The 23,969-nt window shown below is 42.7% G+C and overlaps 1 protein-coding gene across 2 annotated transcripts in view; it reads left to right on the forward strand.

Moving 5' to 3' along the window:
* The first annotated feature begins 13,165 nt into the window (after nucleotides 1–13,165).
* Nucleotides 13,166–23,969, forward strand: part of PPP2R1B (protein phosphatase 2 scaffold subunit Abeta) — a 34,288-nt gene continuing 23,484 nt past the window's right edge. For both annotated transcript variants that reach the window (XM_005901538.3, XM_005901540.3), the window contains exons 1-7: nucleotides 13,166–13,313; nucleotides 14,150–14,240; nucleotides 14,644–14,744; nucleotides 17,918–18,150; nucleotides 18,439–18,586; nucleotides 22,971–23,126; nucleotides 23,791–23,905. In XM_005901538.3, coding sequence (XP_005901600.2) covers nucleotides 13,200–13,313; nucleotides 14,150–14,240; nucleotides 14,644–14,744; nucleotides 17,918–18,150; nucleotides 18,439–18,586; nucleotides 22,971–23,126; nucleotides 23,791–23,905 — 958 coding nt within the window. In that variant the 5' untranslated portion in view covers nucleotides 13,166–13,199. The remainder of the gene's footprint in view (nucleotides 13,314–14,149; nucleotides 14,241–14,643; nucleotides 14,745–17,917; nucleotides 18,151–18,438; nucleotides 18,587–22,970; nucleotides 23,127–23,790; nucleotides 23,906–23,969) is intronic.

The following is a 23,969-nucleotide window of genomic DNA, read 5'->3' on the forward strand; positions in this document are numbered from 1 at the left end:
TTAACCCTTGAGTTCCAAGTTGCCAAGTGAGGAAGTTATGGATTCTGGTCTGTTTGCTTCAGTGGATTATACTGAATGCTGGAGATGATGGAGATGGAGATGATTCATAGAGCAGTGATTCTCAACTGAAGCTCCACAAGAGAATCACCTGGGGACCCTCTAATTACCCACTGCTGATGACACTAGAGACTGGAAAGCAATCCCACCAAAGATCAAAGATTATTGAGTGTGTGCTCAGTCGTGCCTCACTCTTTATGACCCCATGGACCGTAGTCCACTGGGCTCCTCTGTCCATGGGATTCTCCAGGCAAGAATACTGGAAAGGCTTGCTATTTTCTCCTCCCGGGTAATCTTCCCAACCTAGAGGTTGAACCGCGCCTTCTGCATCTCCAGCATTGCAGGCAGAGTCTTTTACCACTGAGCCATGGGGAAGCCCTCAAAGATAATTAAGTCAGCAAAATGTTTGGGGTCCTTTTCCAATGACAACCCCTGCTAACCACACTCCATCCAGGCCTCTTCCCCTCCCCCGACCCTTTATTATGCTTTTTCTATCAAACTTTACCTGTCTCATCTCTCCTTCTCTCTTGGCCCTGCTTTCTGGGAAACAGTTAACTAATGTGATACTGAAGTACATGAATGGATGTTAATAATTTACTATGGTTCCCTTCTCATTGATCCTCTCATCTCAGTACATTTGAATAACAATCTGGAAAAAAAAAAAAAAGGAATGACTAGTTTTGGCAATTTTAGACCCATTCAGATGTCATGTAATTAATTTACTTGTTACATGGGAGGAGAGTTTGAGCCAGCAGACCCGGCCTTCAGGAAGACTGCCCGGGGGTTTTCAAACGGTACTGCCTCCTCAGATAAGGACCTGTGGTTGTCTTGAATAGGAACATGTGGGTATTGGGCCCTCCTGCTCAGGACACACTGGGGAACCTGCTTTGCTGATTTTACATACTTGGCTCCCTTTATTTGACACAAGTACAGTGAAAACCTCGTCTTTGTTATTCTGCCACTGGTCTTCCACAGAGTTTCTTTGGAGCTGCTTTCCACCCCTCTCAGAAATAAGAGCAAAGGTTAATCTCGTTTTGAGAGAAGTGACCTGAAATGTGCTCATTCAACCAACAAAAAAACACCATGTATCATTCCGGAATTGGTCTTGCTCCTTGTCTCCCTATTAACAATACGTCTCTAAGCCTCCTTGGTATTTCCTATAATATGCTCCCATTTTTTCTCTCGATGAAATATTTGTGGAGTTACATAGAAAATGAGGCTGGTTCTACAGTGCTGCTTTTGTAAAAGAATCTTGTGGATTTTTAAAAACTCAGCCCCTTTCCCTATTCCTTGGGACATTTCTATAATTGTGTTCCCAGAGCCTGAAATTACCAGAGGTACTGTAAAAAACAGAACCCAAAGTTTAAATTTGTTGCCATGCTTTTTGGGTTTTGTTTTACTCCCAGGTATCAGTTTCCAGAAACTCAACGCAGCCTCGTCCGCAATGCCCTAGTATCCAGCAGAGGGCACCCTGCACTCACTAGAAGCTTCAGTGGGTTTTTTTTCCTCCAGGAGTCTGATTAGTTTCATATTAGCTGTATCCTTGGTGTCAAAATTCCAGTGTAAATTGAAATATCTGAGTTATTTCTATATGCCTATATTTCTAAACATAAATTTATTAATATAATATTAATATATACCTAAAAAATAAATATATACCTATGTGTCTAAAATTGCACAGTTTTCCTGGGAAAACCCATGTCCATAATTTGTGGGAGCTGGATCATCACCACAACAGTGGTTCCCTGCTTGGTAAATGACCCACAAGTAAAATTTTCACAGTTAATTTCCCTTCTGTTTGACGTGACCTTGATGGTATTCAGGCAGTAAAAGATATGTGTTTGGTTAAGATGGGGAAGCAACTACTTTTAAGGGGAATACAGGAGACCTGGATTCAATCCCTGGGTTGGGAAGGTCCCCTGGAGAAGGGAATGACTACCCACTCCAGTATTCTTGCTAGGAGATTTCCATGAACAGAGGAGCCTGGTGGGCTACTGTCCATGGGGTCACAGAGAGTCGGACATGACTGAGGGACTAACACACACCAGTCATTTACCCATCTTCAATTTTCCAAACATGAGCAAAGCACAGTCTTAACTTTGCTTCTGCTAACTTACTGATATCATCAAAGGCAACTCAAAGGATACACGAATGTTCAAAGTTCTCCCCTCCATCAGATGCTGACATTATCCACAGCACAGTAGCTCAACTTAATGTAGCAGGGGCTGAGCCTCTATAGAGTAAAATGCTTCAAAATACCTTTGACTGCTCCTCATGTGTAGGTCATGTGTTGAAAAGCAAACATTTGCAAAAGGAAGTAGAATTTGCATTTAAAAGCATAGGATATCCACTTAGGCCGCTGTAGGCCTTTAGGGACAGACAAGTTCAGCTCTTTGATAAAGAAGATTTCTTTAACACACAAAGATAGATACCTATTTCTGAACTCAATCTTAGAACTTTATCAGGAATGTATTGAGGTTTGGGTTTTTCATTATTTTGGGGATTTCTTGTTTTCCTTTTATGCTTTTTTACATCCTCTAGATCATCAGATTTGCTCTGTAGAGAAATAATGAGTAATAGCTGATATTTATTAAGTATTTACTCCTAGGTGGCTTATGGTAAAGAATTTGCCTGTAATGCAGGAGACACAGTTTGATCCCTGGGTCAGGAAGATCCCTTGGAGAAGGAAATAGCAACCCAATCCTGTATTCTTCCCTGGAAATCCCACAGACAGAAGAGCCTGGTGGGCTACAGTCCATAAGGTCACAAGAGTCGGACATGGCTTAGCGATTAAACCACCACATGTCAAGAATACTTCAAGTTGCTTTTTTTCCCTCATACTCATAATCTTTACAACATCTTTATGAGCTTGATAACTATTATCCTCTTTTTAAAGATAGGGAAACTGATACTCAGATCACCTAGGTAGAAAGTTGTGGACCTGGAATTCAAACCCAAGCAGTCTCTCTGGCACCAGACCTTCCCTCTTAACCATGATCTTACACTCTCATGACCTCTCTTTTAGATATTATGTCTAGGTATCTGGAATGATAAGAAGGGCATAGATAAGAACAGGCCCTTTTGCAGACACAGGTCCAGATAGCCAAAAATATGGTTTTTCCAGTAGTCATGTACGGATGTGAGAGTTGAACTATAAAGAAAGCTGAGTGCTGAAGAACTGATGCTTTCAAACTGTGGTGCTGGAGAAGACTCTTGAGAGTCCCTTGGACTGCGAGGAGATCAAACCAGTCAATCCTAAAGGAAATCAGTCCTGCATGTTCATTGGAAGGACTGATGCTGAAGCTGAAGCTCTAATACTTTGATCACCTTATGTAAAGAACCAACTCATTGGAAAAGACCCTGATGCTGTGAAAGATTGAGGGCAAGAGGAGAAGGGGACAACAGAGGATGAGATGGTTGGATGGCATCACCAGCTCAATGGACACAAGTTTGAGCAAGCTCCAGGAGATGGTGAAGGACAGGGAAGTTTGGCGGGCTGCAGTCTGTGGGGTCACAAAGAGTAAAACGTGACTGAGTGACCGAAGAATAACTACAAGAACAAGAACAGGATCTAGTCAGATTTGTTTCATTCTTTTACCACCTTCTTATTTTGCCTCCAATAATCACAGCCTAGGGGTTATCCTAGTAAGACAGAGTGTACCAATAATATATTCAGTTTTTGTAGGGGCTTTTTGTTTGTTTGTTTTTACTTTATATTGAGGTAAAGTTGATTTACAATGCTATTAGTTCAGTTGGACAGCAAAGTGGTTCAGTCATGGTATGTACATATATCCACTCTTTTTCAGATTCTTGTCCCAGGTAGGCTATCACAGACTACTGAGTATAGTTCCCTGTGCTGTATAGAAGGCCAGTTATCTCTTTTATATACAGTAGTGTGTATATGTGAATCCCAAACACCTCATTTATTCCCCTCCTTCTACCTGTTCACTTTGGTAACCTTAAGTTTGTTTCTAAAGTCTGTGAGACTGTTTCTGCTTTGTCTGTCTATGGCCATACCGCCCTGGATGCACCTGATCTTGTCTGCAGGGGTTTTCTAGAACACGGTGAGCCCTCAGCTAATTTAATCACACAGCTAGATTAGAAAGGGAGCTGCTTTCCTGAAGTTCTAGAAGTCAGTGGAAATTCCGGTTTCTGATTACAGTCCCAGTGGAATTTCTGCTGAGATATAAATGGTACATCCAGGGGTCTTGGCTCTGCTTCTTTCTTACTCCTGTGACCTTTTCCCTAACAGTTCTGCTCGGCAGATAAGGTAAAAAAAAATGAGAATACCATCTTCAGGGGACATCAGAGGGAACAGCTTTGAGGAGATCAGTAATATTTTAAGTCATCTCTGCTTTGCTAAATCAAATCTCTGTTTAACTGGGGTCTGGGGACACTGTGCCATAATCCTGAAAGCTACCTATGTTGGGTGGGTGTAGTACAATCCGTGGTGATGAGGGCTTACAAAAATGAGGGCAAAGAAGGGAATCTAACCCGTGGACATAGCAGGGCTAGACAGGGACTAGTTGGCAAGGGTTGGGGTAGGGGTGGGAGGACTATGAATACAGATCCCTGCAGGTCAAGGGTGAGACCAGCCAGGCAGAGGCAGAGTCCAGTTTACGGTATGGTAACCAATAGCTAGAAGGTTTGATTGTTTGTTTGAATATGTAATAACTTCTTTGGTTCAGAATTTAAAAAGCTTAAATGCAATGTGTTATTCTGGATTGGGTCCTGAAATAGAAAAAAAAAAAAACACTAGTGGAAAAATTGATGAAATTTGAGTAAAATCTGTGTGCGTGTGCTCAATTGCTCGGTTGTGCCTAACTCTTTTCGACCCCATGGATGGTAGTTCACCAGGCTCCTCTGTTCACACAATTTTCTAGGCATGAGTACTGGAGTGAGTTGCCATTTCCTTCTACAGGGAATCTTCCCCACCCAGGGATCGAACCCACAACTTTTGCATCACCTGCACTGGCAGGTGGATCCTTTTCCACAAGTGCCACCTGGGAAGCAGTAGCACCTAGAGCCAGACATCCTGGAATGTGAAGTCAAGTGGGCCTTAGAAAGCATCACTACGAACAAAGCTAGTGGAGATGATGGAATTCCAGTTGAGCTATTTCAAATCCTGAAAGATGATGCTGTGAAAGTGCTGCACTCAATATGCCAGCAATTTAGAAAACTCAGCAGTGGCCACAGGACTGGAAAAGGTCAGTTTTCATTCCAATCCCAAAGAAAGGCAATGCCAAAGAAGGCTCAAACTACTGCACAATTGCACTCATCTCACACGCTAGTAAAGTAATGTTCAAAATTCCCCCAAGCCAGGCTTCAGCAATATGTGAACCATGAACTTCCAGATGTTCAAGCTGGTTTTAGAAAAGACAGAGGAACCAGAGACCAAATTGCCAACATCCACTGGATCATGGAAAAAGCAAGAGAATTCCAGAAAAAAACATGAATTTCTGCTTTATTGACTATGTCAAAGCCTTTGACTGTGTGGATCACAATAAACTGTGGAAAATTTTGAAAGAAATAGGAATACCAGATCACCTGACCTGCCTCTTGAGAAACCTGTATGCAGGTCAGGAAGCAACAGTTAGAACTGGACATGGAACAGCAGACTGTTTCCAAATAGGAAAAGGAATATGTCAAGGCTGTATATTGTCACCCTGCTTACTTAACTTATATGCAGAGTACATCATGCGAAATGCCAGGCTGGATGAAGCACAAGCTGGAATCAAGATTGCTGGGAGAAATATGAATAACCTCAGATATGCAGATGACACCACCCTTATGGCAGAAAGTGAAGAGGAACTAAAAAGCCTCTTGATGAATGTGAAAGAGGAGAGTGAAAAAGTTGGCTTAAAGCTCAACATTCAGAAAACGAAGATCATGGCATCTGGTCCCATCACTTCATGGCAAATAGATGGGGAAACAGTGGAAACAGTGTCAGACTTTATTTTTCTGGGCTCCAAAATCACTGCAGATGGTGATTGCAGCCATGAAATTAAGACGCTTACTCCTTGGAAAGAAAGTTATGACTAACCTAGATAGCATATTCAAAAGCAGAGACATTACTTTGCCAACAAAGGTCTGTCTAGTCAAGACTATGGTTTTTTCAGTGGTCATGTATGGATGTGAGAGTTGGACTGTGAAGAAAGCTGAGCACCGAAGAATTGATGCTTTTGAACTGTGGTGTTGGAGAAGACTCTTGACAGTCCCTTGGACTGCAAAGAGATCCAACCAGTCCATCCTAAAGGAGATCAGTCCTGGGTGTTCATTGGAAGAACTGATGCTGAAGCTGAAACTTCTTTGGCCACCTCATGGGAAGAGTTGACTCATTGGAAAAGACCCTGATGCTGAGAGGGATTGGGGGCAGGAGGAGAAGAGGACGACAGAGGATGAGATGGCTGGATGGCATCACTGACTCGATGGACATGGGTTTGAGTGAACTCTGGGAGTTGGTGATGGACAGGGAGGTCTGGTGTGCTGCGATTCATGGGGTAGCAAAGGGTCGGACTCAACTGAGTGACTGAACTGAACTGAACTGAAATAGTAAAAAGCAAACAAAAGGATAAATAGATTGTACACTGAAAAATCTCCTATTTCTGTTTCCCAGATACTCCATCAACCAATGTGGTTAGTCATGTGTGTGCTCCTAGAGATTTAAAAAAAAAAAAAAATTTTTTTAAATGCTCATACAAGCACATGTGTGTTCATTCTATTTTACACAAATAGCTACTACACACACTGTGTAGTATTATAATGTGTTATACTACTGCACACACATTGCTTTTTTAAAAAAAAATCTTAAGGTATTTTAATATTAACTATTTAGGAACAATTTATTATTTCCAAACATTTTCAGTTCAAAGTACCCTGTGTACTACAGTTTCAGTAACACCGTATTCTTTGCTTTTTCACTTAACACTGTAACAAAGGGTATTTGTTGGACTGTGTATAGCATCTGGCAAGATACCCATCGGTCTGTCCTAGAATATTAGGGCAATGATAGGACTCAGGGGCCTAAGACTTTTGCGAAAGGTCACCATGCCTGCTCAATCACCGGGTTTGTTGCATCTTAAATATACCCTTGTGGTCAGGGAGGTACTCATTCTGACTGTTGTTATTCAGGAACTGGGGGGACAACAGACCTTGAACTTACTTACAGAGGCTTACTAACAGAGGCTTACTCCAGATGTTCTCATTATGTGTTTGGTGTGGGCACTGGATTCAAGGACTCAGTGAGCCCCTGGAAGTCAAAAACAAAACTGCCAACATTTGTGTTATGCCTGCCATTTCGCAAGTCCTTTACAGTCTGGATCTTACTCCTTGAAACAATCCTGAAAGAGAAGTAAGGTAAGCATTGTCTCTACCTTACCAATGAGAAAGCCTCCTGGAAGGCCTTGAATCAGATCATCTGACTCTAAACCATGTAGATTTCATCAGCTTTTCACATGGGTCCTCTTTGTTGCCAAAGCTCAGCTGATTGGAATGTTTTCTTTCCTGCTTCTGCTTCCTCAGTGGATAATAACTATTAATGGCAAATTTCTGAGGGCTTAATCTTGTCAGATACTAATCTAGGCACTACATCTTAATTATTTAATCTTAACAACCACGAGAAGTAAGGTTTACAACCATACTCTACAGATGAAGAAACCAAGGTTCAGAGAGGGTATGTAATTTGCCCAAAGTCACACAATTAGTTGGCTCCAAAATCACTGCAAATCATGACTGTAGCCATGAAATTAAAAGACACTTACTCCTTGGAAGAAAAGTTATGACCAACCTAGATAGCATATTCAAAAGCAGAGACATTACTTTGCCAACAAAGGTCCGTCTAGTCAACGCTATGGTTTTTCCAGTAGTCATGTATGGATGTGAGAGTTGGACTATAAAGAAAGCTGAGTGCCAAAGAATTGTTCCTTTTGAACTATGGTGTTGGAGAAGACTCTTGAGAGTCCCTTGGACTGCAAAGAGATACAACCAGTCCATCCTAAAGGAGATCAGTCCTGGGTGTTTATTGAAAGGACTGATGCTGAAGCCTAAACTCCAATACTTTGGCCACCCGATGTGAAGAACTGACTTATTGAAAAAAGACTCTGATGCTGGGAAATATTGAAGGCAGGAAGAGAAGGGGATGACAGAGGATGAGATGGTTGGATGGCATCACTGACTCAATGGACATGAGTTTGAGTAAACTCCGGGAGTTGGTGATGGACAGGGAGGCCTGGTGTGCTGCAGTCCATGGGGTTGCAAAGAGTCGGACACGGCTGTGCAACTGAACTGAACTGAACACAATTAATAATTGATAGAGCGAGGATGTCAATCAAGGTCTTCCTGACTTCACTGTGTACTCTCTTAACCACTGTATAGACTGGCCTGAGTCAGCCCATCTCTTCCCAAGAATTATATTCTTCCCAAGAATTCAAAGAAAGATTTGCTCTGGAAATCCAATACCTTTTTATTGTTTATTTTTTTGGTCACACTGCATGGCGCATGGGATCTCCACCAGGGATCGACCTCATGCCTGCTGCACTGGTAGAAGGGAGTCTTAACTGCTGGACCACCAGAGAAGTCCTCCTATACCTTTTTTACATACAGTGGTAAGCTGTGGCGTGGTGGGGGCTGGGGGATAAAGCAAGGTATGATAGTGAGCATCCCTGGTTATGAGTTCTTCAGCTTGGAGAACTTGACACCTGGAGTCACTGTGTGAGTCCAGGTAAAGTCTCTTTTTCTTTGCCAAGTATTCCCATCCATAACGTTGGGATTAAAATTTTGCCACAAAATGGAAAAAGAGAAAGAAGAAGAAAATATCAAGGTAGAGTTGAGGGGCAAATATTTGAGTCTCACAGAATGAAGACATTCTTTATATAAATATAAATTTGAAATGTCATTAATGCTGTGGTGATAATTACTACTCTGCCATGAATTAAGTACAGACCTGGGAATCGGTTTCCCAGGTTCATCTCGCTAAATGAAGAGGGTTGGAAAGTATCTGTATATGCCTCTGGTTTTCCGTGCCTGAACTGAGCCACCCACCTCTTTCTCGATGGCCTTCTCCAGAGAATGGTGCTTCTGGGTCTGCCCTGAGAGAACCTCCTATGCACAGTTCTTTCTCTGCACTCAGCCTTTGCTCCCAGTGGGGTGACTCTGGAACAGATCAGCGCTTGAAGGAGTGCTTACTTGTAGAGCTCTGCAGAAGAGGCAACCCTAATAAACGTGAGGCAAGAGGCAGGAGAACACGGCGACGTCATTCAGACTTCCTTAGGACTATCCCTTTTCTATTGTGACACTCAGAGCTGTGGATCCCGTCAGCTTGTGCTTCTCAGTATTCTCCATGCTTCATCTGACCAAGAACTGGCAAGTCTAACCTTGTCTTCCTTTGATTGACTGGATAAGTGAACTGTACGTGGGTGTCCGAATTCCGTGCTTTTGTGCTGAGCATATCACACTGCTTCCCAGGGGTTGCCTCCAATCCTGTCTCATCTCAGTGGTTGCCCCTGATGCTCCCGGGCCTCTAGTTCCTTGTCGTGGGTGTGGGACAGGGAAAGGAGACCAGAGAGAGCAACAGAGGGGAGAGGGGAGCGTGGAAACAGCTCAGCGCCACAGGACTGTATTTGTGGTGCTTTGCTAGCTTCCAGGAATCCCGCAAAGGAGGGATCTGTTTAACTGGCAAAACCCACAACCAGAAGGGACAGAACTGTTTCGCGATGAGCAACTGGAGTTGTCATTTGCTTTTTCTGGACAGAGGTAGCTTCCAGAGGCTACCTGAGCAGACTCTTCCTGAGCAGATGTTTCCTTGTTGACCTGGAAATGATTTTTCCGGATAAACTTATCAAATCAATGACTTTTGAATATCAGTGTACATTAAAATCACCAGGGGGCATGGTAAAAATGTGCCCCATTCTCAAGGGTTCTTATTCAGTAGATCCTGGATGTAGGCCAGGTATCTGCATTTTTAACAAGCATTTTAGGTAATTCAGGTAGTCAGTGGACCACACTCCCCAAAAGACTTAGATTTAGTTCCAGTTTCCCTTCAACCCAATTTTTGAAATAGGCTCTTTCTGCTGCAGTCTATTTGTTTTAATTACTTTCTTTATTGAAGGATTTACTAGCATCTCCATGTTTACTGTCTGTTTCATTCTCACATAATCACAGTAACTGGAAAGGGAGTCAGAGATGGTTAGCTCCATTTTATTGAGGGTGAGGGGGTGGAGGTGGAACCGAGGCATAGGGAGGGGTAAGTCGTGATGAGTCAGCCACAGAGGTGGGAATTGAAGTCCAGAATTGATGACTCTCAAACCAGGCAATCTTCTGGGGCCTATTTTCTCAGCTTGTGATTTCATATTTAATCATAGTTATTTCATAGGTGTCCAATTCATTGTGCTTGGGTAAGCAAAGTGTATTTGAGTTTTAAACAAAATAGCTTAGCATCCATCAGTGTACTAGGTTTTATATTCAGCGTATTGAAGCTTGTCTAAGCTTGAGTTAATATCTGCCCTGAGAGATGATGTGAAACTGACTTAATGTGCTTCTTTCTGTGCTTGCTTCCTTTATCATTTCTGACTTTTTTTTTTTTTTTGGCCTGCTTCATCATACAGGATCTCAGTTCCCTGACCAGAGTCTTAACCACTGGATTGCCAGGGAAGTCTGATGAAGACTTTTACGAGAATAGATTTCTCTTCCTCATGTCAACAGGAACCCCTCTCTGGTCTTTTGGTTAAAGGACTAAATCAAAAAACCTCTTTTATTTTTTTCCAACTTGTATAGTACTTGGAAAATCTTGAAAACTCTCAGTTTACTTATTTTTATTACAGTGTTACTTAAATGTACAAATATAAAGTAAGAATATAATGATCTTTTATTTATAGTTCTTATATAACTAAAAAATATAAGTTTGCAAGTTAAATACAAATGATATCATAAAACTAATACCATTCAAACTAATATTATAGCAATTTAACATGGCAGATGATGTATTTTGCTGAGACTAAATTATCCCTTGTATTGTGATTATGGTATTCCTGTGAAAACTCAGCTTCTTTTGAGTTCAACATACCTATACCACCAAGTGACCTATATTATCTCAATTTTCTCATCACTTTTCTGTTAGAACTACTGTGACAATGCAGTCTATGATGTGGTTTGGCTTTCATTTTGTGCATGAAAACACACTGTCATTTTAAATCCACCTCTGTTCTTTTCTCATGATCCCAGAATAGTAAAAGCACCACTAAGACACACATGCAAATGCAGGTATTGAAATCCCAAGGCCATACCAGGTTGTAAAGTGGTCATTCAAATAGTCCAGAATGCCTAAATTAAGAATTACTGTTCAGATTCACTGGTTCCTAAACTTACACTACGATCAAAAGCCTTATCTACTGTGTTTACTTCCAAGAACCCCATTTTTTTAAAGTCACCTAAATTAATAGACGGGGAAACAGTGGAAACGGTGTCAGACTTTTTTTGACTCCAAAATCACTGCAGCTGGTGATTGCAGCCGTGAAATTAAAAGACGCTTACTCCTTGGAAGGAAAGTTATGACCACCCTAGATAGTATACTGAAAAGCAGAGATATTACTTTGCCAACAAAGGTCCGTCTAGTCAAGGCTATGGTTTTTCCAGCGGTCATGTATGGATGTGAGAGTTGGACTGTGAAGAAAGCTGAGCACCGAAGAATTGATGCTTTTGAACTGTGGTGTTGGAGAAGACTCTTGAGAGTCCCTTGGACTGCAAGGAGATCCAACCAGTCCATCCTAAAGGAGATCAGTCCTGGGTGTTCATTGGAAGGACTGATGCTGAAGCTGAAACTCCAATACTTTGGCCACGAAGAGTTGACTCATTGGAAAAGACCCTGATGCTGGGAGGGATTGGGGGCAGGAGAAGGGGACGACAGAGGATGAGATGGCTGGATGGCATCACCCACTGGATGGACATGAGTTTGAGTGAACTCCAGGAGTTGGTGATGGACAGGGAGGCCTGGTGTGTGCTGTGATTCATGGGGTCGCAAGGAGTCGGACACGACTGAGTGACTGAACTGAACTGAAATTACATTTATTGATAATTTTCCTTTTTTATTCATCAGACATATAAAATTACCATTGCAGAGCTTGTGATCACCACAGGTAGTGATCACTCTAAGCAGCTTATAGTCCAAAACAAACAAAAAAGAGGACATTCTAGTTATTCTGTGCTGCCTGCCCAAGGGTAAATGGAAACTTCCTACTAAACTTTGCAAGAACTCTCATACCGTCGGACCTCCTCCCACCGCTGCCTTTGAGGACTCTTGGAGTTCTAGAGAGGTCAGGTTAGCCTTTCTTGTACAAGCAAAGCAGCCGCTTCACCCAATTTGGAAGGATTAAAGCTTGTCCTAGTTTTGCTTGATTGTTGTACTTCTAGCATGCTAAAGACCTAAAAAATAAGAGAAAGAAAATACAACAGAAGGCAGCATTCCAGTACCAAACTGAAAAGAAACACAAAAACAAGAGAGCAGCATGTTTTTAACAGCTTGCATGGAAAAAGCGGAAAAAATATTGACTGGGGTGTTTGGATAGCACTGTTCATTTTCTCTCACCGCCCGCGGTATTTGTCTTACGGAGCAGGAGCCAGATACAATTCTGGCGCACATGCCGGAGGAAGGGGTGGAGGGGTTCTGTGGAAGCTTGTGGAAGCGTGAGGATATAGCGGGGGAAATTAGGGATGGAGACCCAAATGGCTCCGGGCCAGGATGAGATCGGGGGAGGGAGGCGCTAAGTCTTTTTTCCTCCTGGCCTCAAGCATCCTCTTGGTCCCCTGAGTCCTAAGAGGGCACAGCACAGGTCACGCAGGTAGGTTCCCGACGCCTTCAGATCAGCACGAGCAAGATGAATCCCTGCCCCTGTTTCTTTCGCCTGGGAAAAGGACACGGAGGCTCCTTTCGCCTTCTAAGCCCACCTGTCTTTTGGAGTTCAGACCTACAGCTCCGGAAACGGGGACCTGGCAGGGGTCTCCACCCGCTCTGCAGGAACTCAGTTCCCGGACTTCGGCTCCGGCCGAGCTCCGGCCTTAGCCCCGCCTATCAGGGCGCGGGGCGGGGCCAGGGTGTGGGGCGGGGCCAGGGAGCGCAGCGGGCGGCCGAGTCCAGGCGGAGGAGGAAGAACATGGCGGGTGCGGCGGGGCTTGCCACCGGCTCGGGGGCCGCCGGCGGAGATGGAGACGATTCGCTCTACCCCATCGCGGTGTTAATCGACGAGCTCCGCAATGAGGACGTGCAGGTATTGGAGTCGCGCCCGGCAGCGGACGCGGGCTTGGCTGAGCGCGTGGTAGGGAAGGGGGCCAGCCGGCCCCTGTTGTGGGGGAGGCCCGGGGATAGAAAGCCGGGACCCTGAGCTGAAACTTGACGGGGAGGAGGGGAGGGACCCATGAGGGGTTCTGGTGGCTCGACCCGGCGGCCCCGGAGCCTGCCCCGCACGCCTTATTCTGACCCGCTGAGGCGGCGGCCCGGCGTCCCACCTGGTCCTGGGTGCTCGTGGGGGAACCGGCTTGCCGCCCGGGAGCCCTTTCTGGGCCGGGCGGTGAGGACGCCGGGGCCGGCGGCGCCGGTAGCGGGGCGAGCGGGAGGCGGGCGGCGCGGGGCCGCGAGGGGCTGCAGGACGCCGAGGCGCCCTCTGAAATGCAGGGGAATGACTGCCTTCCTCGCGGCCTGCTGGAAACTGGCCTGGCTTGAATGGAGGGGTGGCTAAACTAACCTAAAGGAGGCGGGATGTCATCTCTGATTGAACTTTTCTTTGAAAAGCCTGGGGTGGTACTCAACCATCTCACCTGCTTGACCACTGCTACATTTCTCTTTTTAAAATTGTCTCGCTTTTCCGGATATTGTATTTTCTTTCATTTCTTTAATGGGCCCGTCAGAGGATTTCTCCTGAGAAATAGCTAAAGAAGGCGTGTTCCCTTGTTTTTGAGGTTCCTCATAGAATAAAGTGTAAATTAAAGGTTTTTTTTTTCCTTCTTATCAGTATGCCATTACCTCACCTATTTGCAGCTACTCTCTTTTGGTCTAAATCACAACTGCTTCTTTACTTCATTCTTCTTTCTACTTTTTTTTTTAAAGCTCCGTCTCAATAGTATTAAGAAATTATCAACAATTGCTCTAGCACTCGGAGTAGAAAGGACACGAACTGAACTGCTGCCATTCCTTACAGGTATGTGACTCTTTGAGGAAAGTCCTGGGCATTTCTGTTTTCCAGTGGCTTTCAAAACTTGGATTGTTGTTTTGTATTTGTTGCCCATAGTATTAGTACTAAACTGAGCCTGTTGTTTCTACTGTGAAGAAACAGGGCAAAGCATATATTGTAATGTTGTGGCCGGACATATTCAGATATTAATTATTTAGCTAATAGAAAAGTAATTGATGTGCGATTATGAATTTCTAGTTCCTTCTATAAAACAAATCCATGAAGACACTTGATTGAGAAGGAGGAAAAGGCTGTTAGGATGGCGACAGATTGTCTAGTTACATATGGAGTGTCTTCCTAGTTTTGTGTGAGTGTCCAGCTTTGGGCCAGCTATCCTTGTTGATGAGTACTGGGTTCTTGTCATTTCCAGATACAATTTATGATGAAGATGAGGTACTGTTAGCTCTTGCTGAGCAGCTGGGAAATTTCACTGGCCTGGTGGGAGGTCCTGACTTTGCCCACTGTTTGCTGGTGAGTATATTCTGCCTGCTGTCCTTCTAGAACTTTTGCGGTATAAATAATACATTGTGTGGTGATAGGACAGTGCAGCATTTTTTTATGAAGATCTTTTTATGGATAGTCACAGGAGAACAAATTGAGAGAACAAATAATGTAGGCATTTTGGACTCAACCTTTCTTATTTTTTCTGGTTGTGAATGTGGGAACTTTCTCTTTTCTAACTTGTTACCTTAGCAGTTAGGAGAAAAAGGGCTGGATTGTTTCTGTTCATGATTTTTTTCCCTCTTATAGTGGAAATCTTAATTCTCATCTAACAATGCTGTGGCTTTGGGAATGTTTATTAGTTTTCTCTTTAATTGTAAGTGTAACTTTTGATTCTGACTTCCTTTGTGAATTTCATGAATTCAGTTTAATTCAGTTGAAATTTACTGAGAACCTTCTATATCAGTCACTGAAGTTACAATGTTCATGTTAAAGATGAGCATTGGGAGGGTAATAAGGCCTCTGTCCTTTTGTGTCAACAAGTAATTACTATGTGGTGTTAGATGGAAAAATTTGAAGCACATAAAAGAGAAAGGGATTAACCCAGGGTGATCAGGAAGACGTCCTTGGGAGAGAATGTCTGAACTAGGGTGTGAAAGATGACTAGGAATTTGACAGCTGCACAGGATGATGGGGTTGTATGCTTCAAGGCTTCAATATTGGCTGTATTATATTGCTGACTCTCATGACTTCTGTCTTTACCTCTGACCTTTCCATGGAGCTCCAGATATAGATATATGTAGAAAGATATAAATATCTGTGTTATGTATATCTGCTATGATTTTTCTACTTGGGTGTCAAACAGGCATCTCAAATTTAGTATGTCTGAAACAGAACGCAGTTTTTTCCCCAAAATGTATCCTAATTAGTTGTCCCATTGCAGTAAATCGCATCACCATCTACCCAGTTAGTTGGACAGCCAAAGCCTGGAAGATATTCTTGAATCCGTTTCCCCTCACTTCCCACATCTAATCCGTCAATCACTCCTGTAGATTCTGCATGTATTCCAAATCAGTTCTCTTTCTTCCGTCTCTACTACCGCTTAGCTCATCTTTCCACTGGTCTTTCTAGACCACTGGTCTTTCCTCTAGATTATTGCAGTAATCTAGTTGCTTTCCACTCACACCTTCTGCCCCACCACTCTAGTTGACTCTTCACCCAGAGATGGATCACTCCCTGCCATGGTTCTTAGAAAATTCATAATTTCTACCTTAGTTTGTACCTTAGTTTATAAAATTTGCCCCTATGAGCTTGTCTCATCATGTTCCCTTTAATAACCTCGTTCCATTCACAATAGTCTTTGTTCTGTTCTTTGAATACACCAAGCTTATTGCCCTGGATAGTCCCTATAATAACATGTGTTTTTGAGCTTCCTATGACTGGCTCCTTATCATTTAGATGCCAGCTTTAATGCATCTCAGCAATGCCTTCCCTGACCTCTCAACCTGAAATTCCTTCCCCAATCATCCTTCACCACATCAGCCTTGTTTTTACCCCCTCTTTGGCTGCACCACACAGCTTGTGGGATCTTAGTTCCCCAACCAGGGGTTGAACCCTGGTCCTCAGCAGTGAAAGCACAGAGTCCTTACCATCGGGCTGCCACGGAATTCCCCCTGTTCTCTTTACAGAGAGTTATTGTCCTGATGAGTTGTTATCTTCCTCCATTAGAATATAAAATTGTATTCAATGTCCTGTGATAAAACGATAACGGAAAAGAATGTATATGTGTAACTGAATCAGTTTGCTGTACAGCAGAAATTAACATAACATTGTAAGACCACGGTACTTGAATAAAGTAAATCTTTAAAAAATTAAGAAGAAAAGTCAAAAGACACCCCCCCCCAAAAGTAAACTAGCGCAAAGAAATCATGGCCTTATTTCTTCCCTCTCCTCAGTGCTAGAATATAAAAGTAATTATCATTTTAAAAGAAAGAGTTTAGGAGCCTTGGAAGTGTGAAACTGGTTGATTGCAAGAGTATAAAGTGTTGGTGCTAGAGTAGGCAGAAGTGGTGGTCCCAGGGCTGTAGGAAAAGGTCATGGAGAAATAGGCCACGTTTCAATCAAGAGACAGGAGCCTGCTCTTCTGTAGTGGTGATAGAGATTATCAATGATACTGCATGAGAGGAGGTCAGAGAAGGCAGTGGACAGATCGTGAAAGGCCTTTACTTTTAAGAAAACAGTATCTTTTCAGAGGGCTTCTGAAATTTCCCTTAGGAAAGCTGAGTACCTTGTGTCAAATAATTTTTGAAATGTATTATGTAGACACCCTTGTTTCCTTTGACTCATAATTCTATTTCACTCTCCTGGTCAGTTCTACATGTGGCTTTTGTCTTTAACATTGGCACTTCACGGTGTATCCTGAATTTGTCCAGACCGAGTGCAAACCCAGAAGAGCAGCAGTTGAGAGAATCAGCCCTCTGCACTTTTCCCTGGGCTGTGCTGCACTCGCTCACTGATCCTAGTCAGGGCCAACCCCTTTGGTCTCTCCTGTTTCTAAAGCTGCAGGCAAGGTTTCCTACTGTCTCTGTACCTTTCACTTAATTGTTCTTTCATAAAGTCCCACTCTATGTCTGGCTCATGGAAAAATTCTGGATGCATTCTGAGAAAAGTAATTTTGTACTCAGCCTTTAATAGTTTGGAAAAGGCAGTGGTGTGGAGTGAACTGACAGAGGTAGCTTCCACCTCCAGGAACGGTAGAATGATACTCCGGGCGCCGTGGCCTCAGTGTCCTGATGCGGGGTCCTCATGTAATTGTGGTGCCCAGAGGTGGTCATGTTTCTGCACTCACTCTTGAGGAAGTACACATGGTTCTGTCGACTTTGGCTATACAGCTTTTAAGTCGAGTGATTCAGCTCACAGTGATATTAATACTGTGTCAGGTCTCTTCCACCGTGTCATTCGTAGACACCATCTGGGAATCGCCATCTGGGACATGAAATCTTGGCTGTCCTACAGAAATCGTGTCTTCAGGTTGGACACAGCATATGCCATCACCGTGTGAACTGAAAGTAACCATTTGGTGTGATGTAGCTAACATTCTGGTTACTTGTCCCACCTCCCTCCAGTCACTTTAAAAGGTGATAATCTGTATCTAACCTGGTTGAGTAAGTTTTCTCACTGGTTTTCCATTTTGGTCTGTGCAGCCTCCTCTGGAAAGCCTGGCAACTGTGGAAGAGACTGTGGTTCGAGACAAGGCTGTGGAGTCCCTGAGGCAGATCTCGCAGGAGCACACACCAGTGGCCCTGGAGGCTCACTTCGTACCTCTGGTGAAGCGCTTAGCAAGTGGGGATTGGTTCACCTCTCGCACATCCGCATGTGGTTTGTTCAGCGTTTGCTATCCCAGGGCTTCCGTTGCTGTCAAAGGAGAAATTAGACAGTAAGATATGGTATTTTTTAGTTATTTGGGGTTATTGGGAGCTCACAGCTGACAGGATACACAGTACCCTGTTACCAGTGAGTGGCTGGTATCAGGGTAGTCAGATTGATGACAGCAGTTACCAGTGTCCAAGTGCACATACCAGTGGGTTGCCTTTGTTACTTCTATGAGTAGAAGTCTAATGCCTGATGTTTGTAGGAGAAAACCTCTGAAATTCCTGTGTGTGTTGGGGGATGCTTACTCAGTGACATGTAACAGGAAATACCTTCATTATTTTATCTGTTGCAGGTACTTCCGTTCCTTGTGCTCAGATGACACACCAATGGTACGCCGTGCTGCTGCTTCCAAATTGGGTGAATTTGCAAAAGTTTTGGAATTAGACAGTGTGAAAAGTGAAATCGTTCCTTTATTCACCAATCTAGCTTCAGATGAACAGGTAGGTTAACTCTTAGTAATTAAAGTACACAAATATGTTCTTACATTTGAAGAATTTCTTCGGATGTTTTGGTTCTCATGTTAGGATCATTTTTTTTTTTCAGAATTATTACTTAATTCTGGCCTGGCTAAAGTTTAAGATTACCCATCCCAGTGTCCTTATAATTCTTTCTTAGCCAAACCGTAATTTTCTTTTCCATTTAGCAGCTGTTGAAGGGGAGTTGAGGAATTGGGAGCCATAATTAGGAAGGAAGACCAAAGCCACATTAAAGAGTAACTGTACCTTTGGGTACTGCAGGCTGAATTATTGTGGGACAGTAATGTTTCCTGGAATTTTTGGCTTTCAGATAACAAGCATAGCATGTATTGGGAAAGCTTTTTGACCCTCTGCATCCTCTGTATGAGTGTATAGGATAACTTTGCATGAGGGCAGTTATAAATCCAAGGATCTCCATCTCATCAGTGTAGAAATTAGCAGTAATAATGGGTTTCCCTGGTGACTCAGTGGTAAAGAATCCATCTGCCAATGCAGGAGACGCGGGTTCAGTCCTTGGTTTGGGAAGATCCTCTGGAGAAGGAAATGGCAACCCACTCCAGTGTTCATTCTTGCCTGGGAAATCTCATGGGAGAGGAGACTGGCAGGCTGCAGTCCACGGGGTCACAAAAGAGTCAGACACAACTTAGCGACTAAATAACAACAAAAAGCAATAATGATACACTAGTAAGCACCCAAATGAATCTTTTTCAGCCTGTTTTAAGTGGTTTACATATGTGAAGTAATTCAGCCCTTACAACAGCCCCATGAGGTCATTACTTACATTTTACGTATTCGGAAACAGGCACAGGAAATTGGAGTAAATTGCTCATGGTTGCATAGTGAGCAGTGTTGGAGTGCGGACTTGAGTCTAGGCAGCTTAGCTCCAGAGTTGTGACCTTCACTGCTAAGCTGTAGTGCTCTTCTGTATGGTGCTTTGGAGAATCAGCCCCCAGAGTTCCTGGACTCTAGAGGAACAATTTACCTAGTTTTTGCCCTCGGATCACTGTATGTGTACAGGATCCAGAGCAGCAGATACATACCTTGAGTCTCATGTTCAGATTCTAGATCTGAAGATGATAAATCTTTGAAAATAATTTTTAAAATTAATTAAAATAATATATACAAAGTAGTACAAAGTGAATATGCATCTTAAGTATTACAAGGCATGTTATCCTGTAACTTTCATCTATGAAAGGAGACAGAACTTTGTTAGCCATCATCCAGGAAGCCCAGCATGATTCTGCCTCCCAAACAAACACCCCTCCCAGTTCCTACTCCCTACCCCCTTAAGACTGTAACGCTCTATCTTGATTTTTGGGGTAACCCCCTCCTTATTTTTCTTTGCATTTTTACTGTTCATAAAGTATGGTTTAAAACAACACTGTTCAACAGAAATACAATGTAAGCTACCTGTTAATCTTAAGTTTCACAGTAGCCATAGTTTACAAAGTGAAAAGCAGGTGAAATTGATTTCAATACTGTATTTTTTTAACCCAGTATATCCAGAGGAACTACCATTAGAGTGTGTGGTGCTAGTTACATTCCAGGTACTCAGAAGTAGGTAGTAAGTAGGATAATGGTTGTCACATTGGAGAGCACAGGTTTAGAATCCTCATTTGAGATTTTGTTGATTACATTTCCCATGGTATAACTCAGTGTTTTCTTTTGTCCTGCAAAATTGGTAGTTGAATCTAGAGTGGAGATTGGTGAATTTTTTCTGTAAAGGGCCCGATAGTAAGTGTTTTAGCCTTTGTGGACCGGACAGTCTCTGTTCTAACTACAGAGCTCTGCTGTTGGGTGTCACACACTGCAGTGTGCAAACTAACGGGCATGGTGCTGTTCCAGGAAAATGTTATTTACAGAAACTAGCTGCTTTCCGTATTTGGCCAGTATTTGCCTCGGCCCTGATCCAGAGGCTTAATGAGAGCTGGTTTGATATTTTGGGGGCAGTAAGATCACTTTGTTAGCTGGAGGCTGCTTTTCATCAAGAGGCATGTCTGGTTGTGGTATTAACAGCGATGGAGGCTGAAAGAATTATTTGTTTAGTTGTAACGTGTGTGTATGTTCACTGTGACCACTGATAGAATTGCTGCTCCTTTCTTAGTCATTCGTTGAGAAAGTATTTATTGAGACCCTTCTGTGAATCAGGCACTGTTCTTCATGCTGGCTTTCAGTGTTAAATGAGGGACCATGCTGTCACGCAGTTTATATTTTAATGAAAGAAGGCACAATAAACAGATAAACAAAATATTAGGGATCAAAATGATGTTTTTTGACCACCACTTCCCTGGTGGTTGGGAACCTGCCTTGTAATTCAGGGGACATAGATTTGATCCTTGGTCAAGGAACTAAGATCCAGCATGCTTGGGTCAGCTGTGAAGCAGCTAAGCCTTCATGCCACAACTGCTAAGCGCTTGTGCTCCAACTAGAGAGTTGGTGCGCTGTATCAAAAGATCCTACATGCTGCAACTAAGACCCCAGTGCAGCCAAATAAATGTAAAAACGGATGGAAATCGGGTAGGGTAACATAGTGGTGGGGCGTGATTATGGGCATTCTTTTAGACTGGTTAGTCAGAGAAGGGCCATGAAGAGGTGGCATAAACTGAAACTTGAACAAAAAAATGCCAGCCACGCCCTTTCCTAGTGTGTCAGAGCTCTAGGAAAAGAGAATTCCGAGAGGAGAGGACATTTAGTATATATAAAGATCCTGTGGTTGGAACATAGTGGGTGAAAAGGACTCTGATAGGAATTTGGATAAGATAATCAGGGCCCAGATTGTGGGGGTCCTTTAAGCAGGGTGTTGAGTTTGGGTTTTCTTTTCTAGGTGTAATGAGAACACACCAAGATTTTAATCAGGGATGTAATTTGATGTCATTTAAAATTTTAAAAGATTGTTCTGGCTTCTAGGTGGGAAACTAAATTGTAAGGTGGAGGGTGAGAATAGGAACAAGACGAGTTAGGAGACTTTCACAATAATCCTGACAAGAGACAGTGGTGAACTAGGGTGGCATGGTGAAGATGGAAAGACTCTGGTGATCGGTTTGGAGGCAGTCAGTAGAACTGTGATTGAATTGGGAGAAGGGAAGAGGCATCAAGATTTCTTGATTTTACTTGAGAAACTGGGTGGATACTGCTGTCACTGCTAAGATGGAGAAGATTCCAGGAGGAGTAGCAGATACAGGGAAGAAAATCAGGAGTTCTGGGAGAAAAGTAGTTGATTAATTGAGAAAGTATTGATGGGTATGTATTTACATCGGTGATAGTAGCTCCTTGATTCAGCATAGTTTCTGGAATCTGAAAATAGCTGTATGACCACTACCAAAGATACAGTTCTGCCTTTTTTAGCCTGTTCATTTAGATAGAGTAGTGAGTGTCTTGGGCGTGTAGTAGGTTATTGCTGATCTGTACTTTTTTTAATTTATGACATTTGGAAAGTTGGAGGCACTGTTGCCTCTTGTGTGCGTGCGTGTGCACGGATGCACACGTGTAGGTATGTTACATACTCTTACAGTTTTTGACGTTTCATCTGGGGGCTCAGATGTTTATGTATTTTCACTTCCTACTAATATATTTATGATTCCCCAATCTGTAGTCTCAATTCCTAATTTTTCACTGATCTATCTATTTGTATATTACTACTTTTACAAAGGATATATAGATACTAGGCTGATACTTGGCAGTTTACATTTGGGAAGTTGAATTCATTAATCCCTTAACTTTCTAATTTTTTCTGCTGGGTTTTCTAGGGTTGGCTATCTCAGAAGTTATTCTGTCCTTGATCATCAGCATTTAAATTTAATGTTTTTTAAAAATTACTTAAAAATTTTGTTTTTCTGTGTATTTTTCCGAGTCATTATCTCATGCCTAAACTCGGATTATTGCCATCCTAAACTGAGTGTTTTGAAAACTGAGATTCCTAAGTAACTCCCTTACCCGTACCCCCTTTCTCTTCCTCTGTTCTGATCTTCTATAAACAACTGGTACAAGCATGGTTTTCATTTTTATTGCTCAGCTTCTTAGAGTGAGGATTTAGAGACATCATTAAAATGTTCTTTTTTCACATAATCTTTACGTTTTTATTTCATTTTCCTTACGAAAAATTCTGTATTCTAACCAACGTCGTTAACTTTGCTATTCACTCAGAGAACAGTCATTTCTGCCTTTATGGCTTTGACATGCCTGCCATTTCAGGTAAAGGGAACAGCTATTTCAAGACATAAAGACATGAACTGCTTATAATGTGGTTTTTTTTTTTTTTAAGGACACCCAAGCACTACCGCAGCCACACACTGCCTCATGGCTTTCAGAAAATACTGTCTGACTAACATAAAGGAATTTTGTTCATTAGGATTCAGTGCGCCTGCTAGCTGTGGAAGCCTGCGTCAGTATCGCCCAGTTACTGTCTCAGGAGGACATTGAGGCTTTGGTGATGCCTACACTTCGACAAGCAGCAGAAGATAAATCTTGGCGAGTTCGCTATATGGTAGCTGACAAATTTTCAGAGGTAAAATTAGTGCACTGACATTTTTTAAGTACTAAAAGGAAGAAACCCCCCAAAAACCCACAGATTTGCTGTCATAACCAAAAGTTTCTGAATTGGAAGTGCTTGAGGCAAAAATATACATAGACCTTCCTAGACTCATGATGAGGTTATGTCCTGAGAAACCCATTGCAGTTGAAAGTGCATGTAATGGACCTAACCTGCTGAACAGCATAGCTTAGCCTTGCCTACTTTAAACTTTTAAAGAACACTTACATTAGCCTGCAGTTAGGCAGAATACTCTAACAGAAAACCTGTTTTATAATAAAATGTGCAATAGTTCATGTAATTTATTCACTACTGGTACTTGAAATGAAAAACAGAGCGGTTTTAAGTGTATCGGCTGTTCCCCCTTGTGATTCCATGGCTGACGGGAAGCTCTGGCCTCCCCGCTCTGCCCAGCATCACGGGGGGTGGCGCTACATAGCACTAGCCCAGGAAAGGATCAAAATTCAAAACCTGAAATTTGGTTTCTAGTCAACGTCTATTGCTTTCACAACATCCTAAAGTTGAAGAATCCTAAGTTGCACGATCATAAGTTGGGGACTGTCTATACTTGACGATTGTACTGTGCTTGTTAAGTTATTTTGATTAGAGTACATTAAAACCTGTACAAATTCTTTTATAGCTCCAGAAAGCTGTGGGTCCAAAAATCACCCTAAATGACCTCATCCCCGCCTTTCAGAACCTACTCAAAGACTGTGAAGCTGAAGTCCGAGCAGCTGCTGCCCATAAAGTAAAAGGTTAAGGTGTCGGTTTATGTTGTAACTAGATCACTTTGGTGCATTTTTTTATGTCAGTGAATTT

This window comes from Bos mutus, chromosome 15 (genome assembly GCF_027580195.1).
Source record: "Bos mutus isolate GX-2022 chromosome 15, NWIPB_WYAK_1.1, whole genome shotgun sequence".
Classification (NCBI taxonomy): domain Eukaryota; kingdom Metazoa; phylum Chordata; class Mammalia; order Artiodactyla; family Bovidae; genus Bos; species Bos mutus.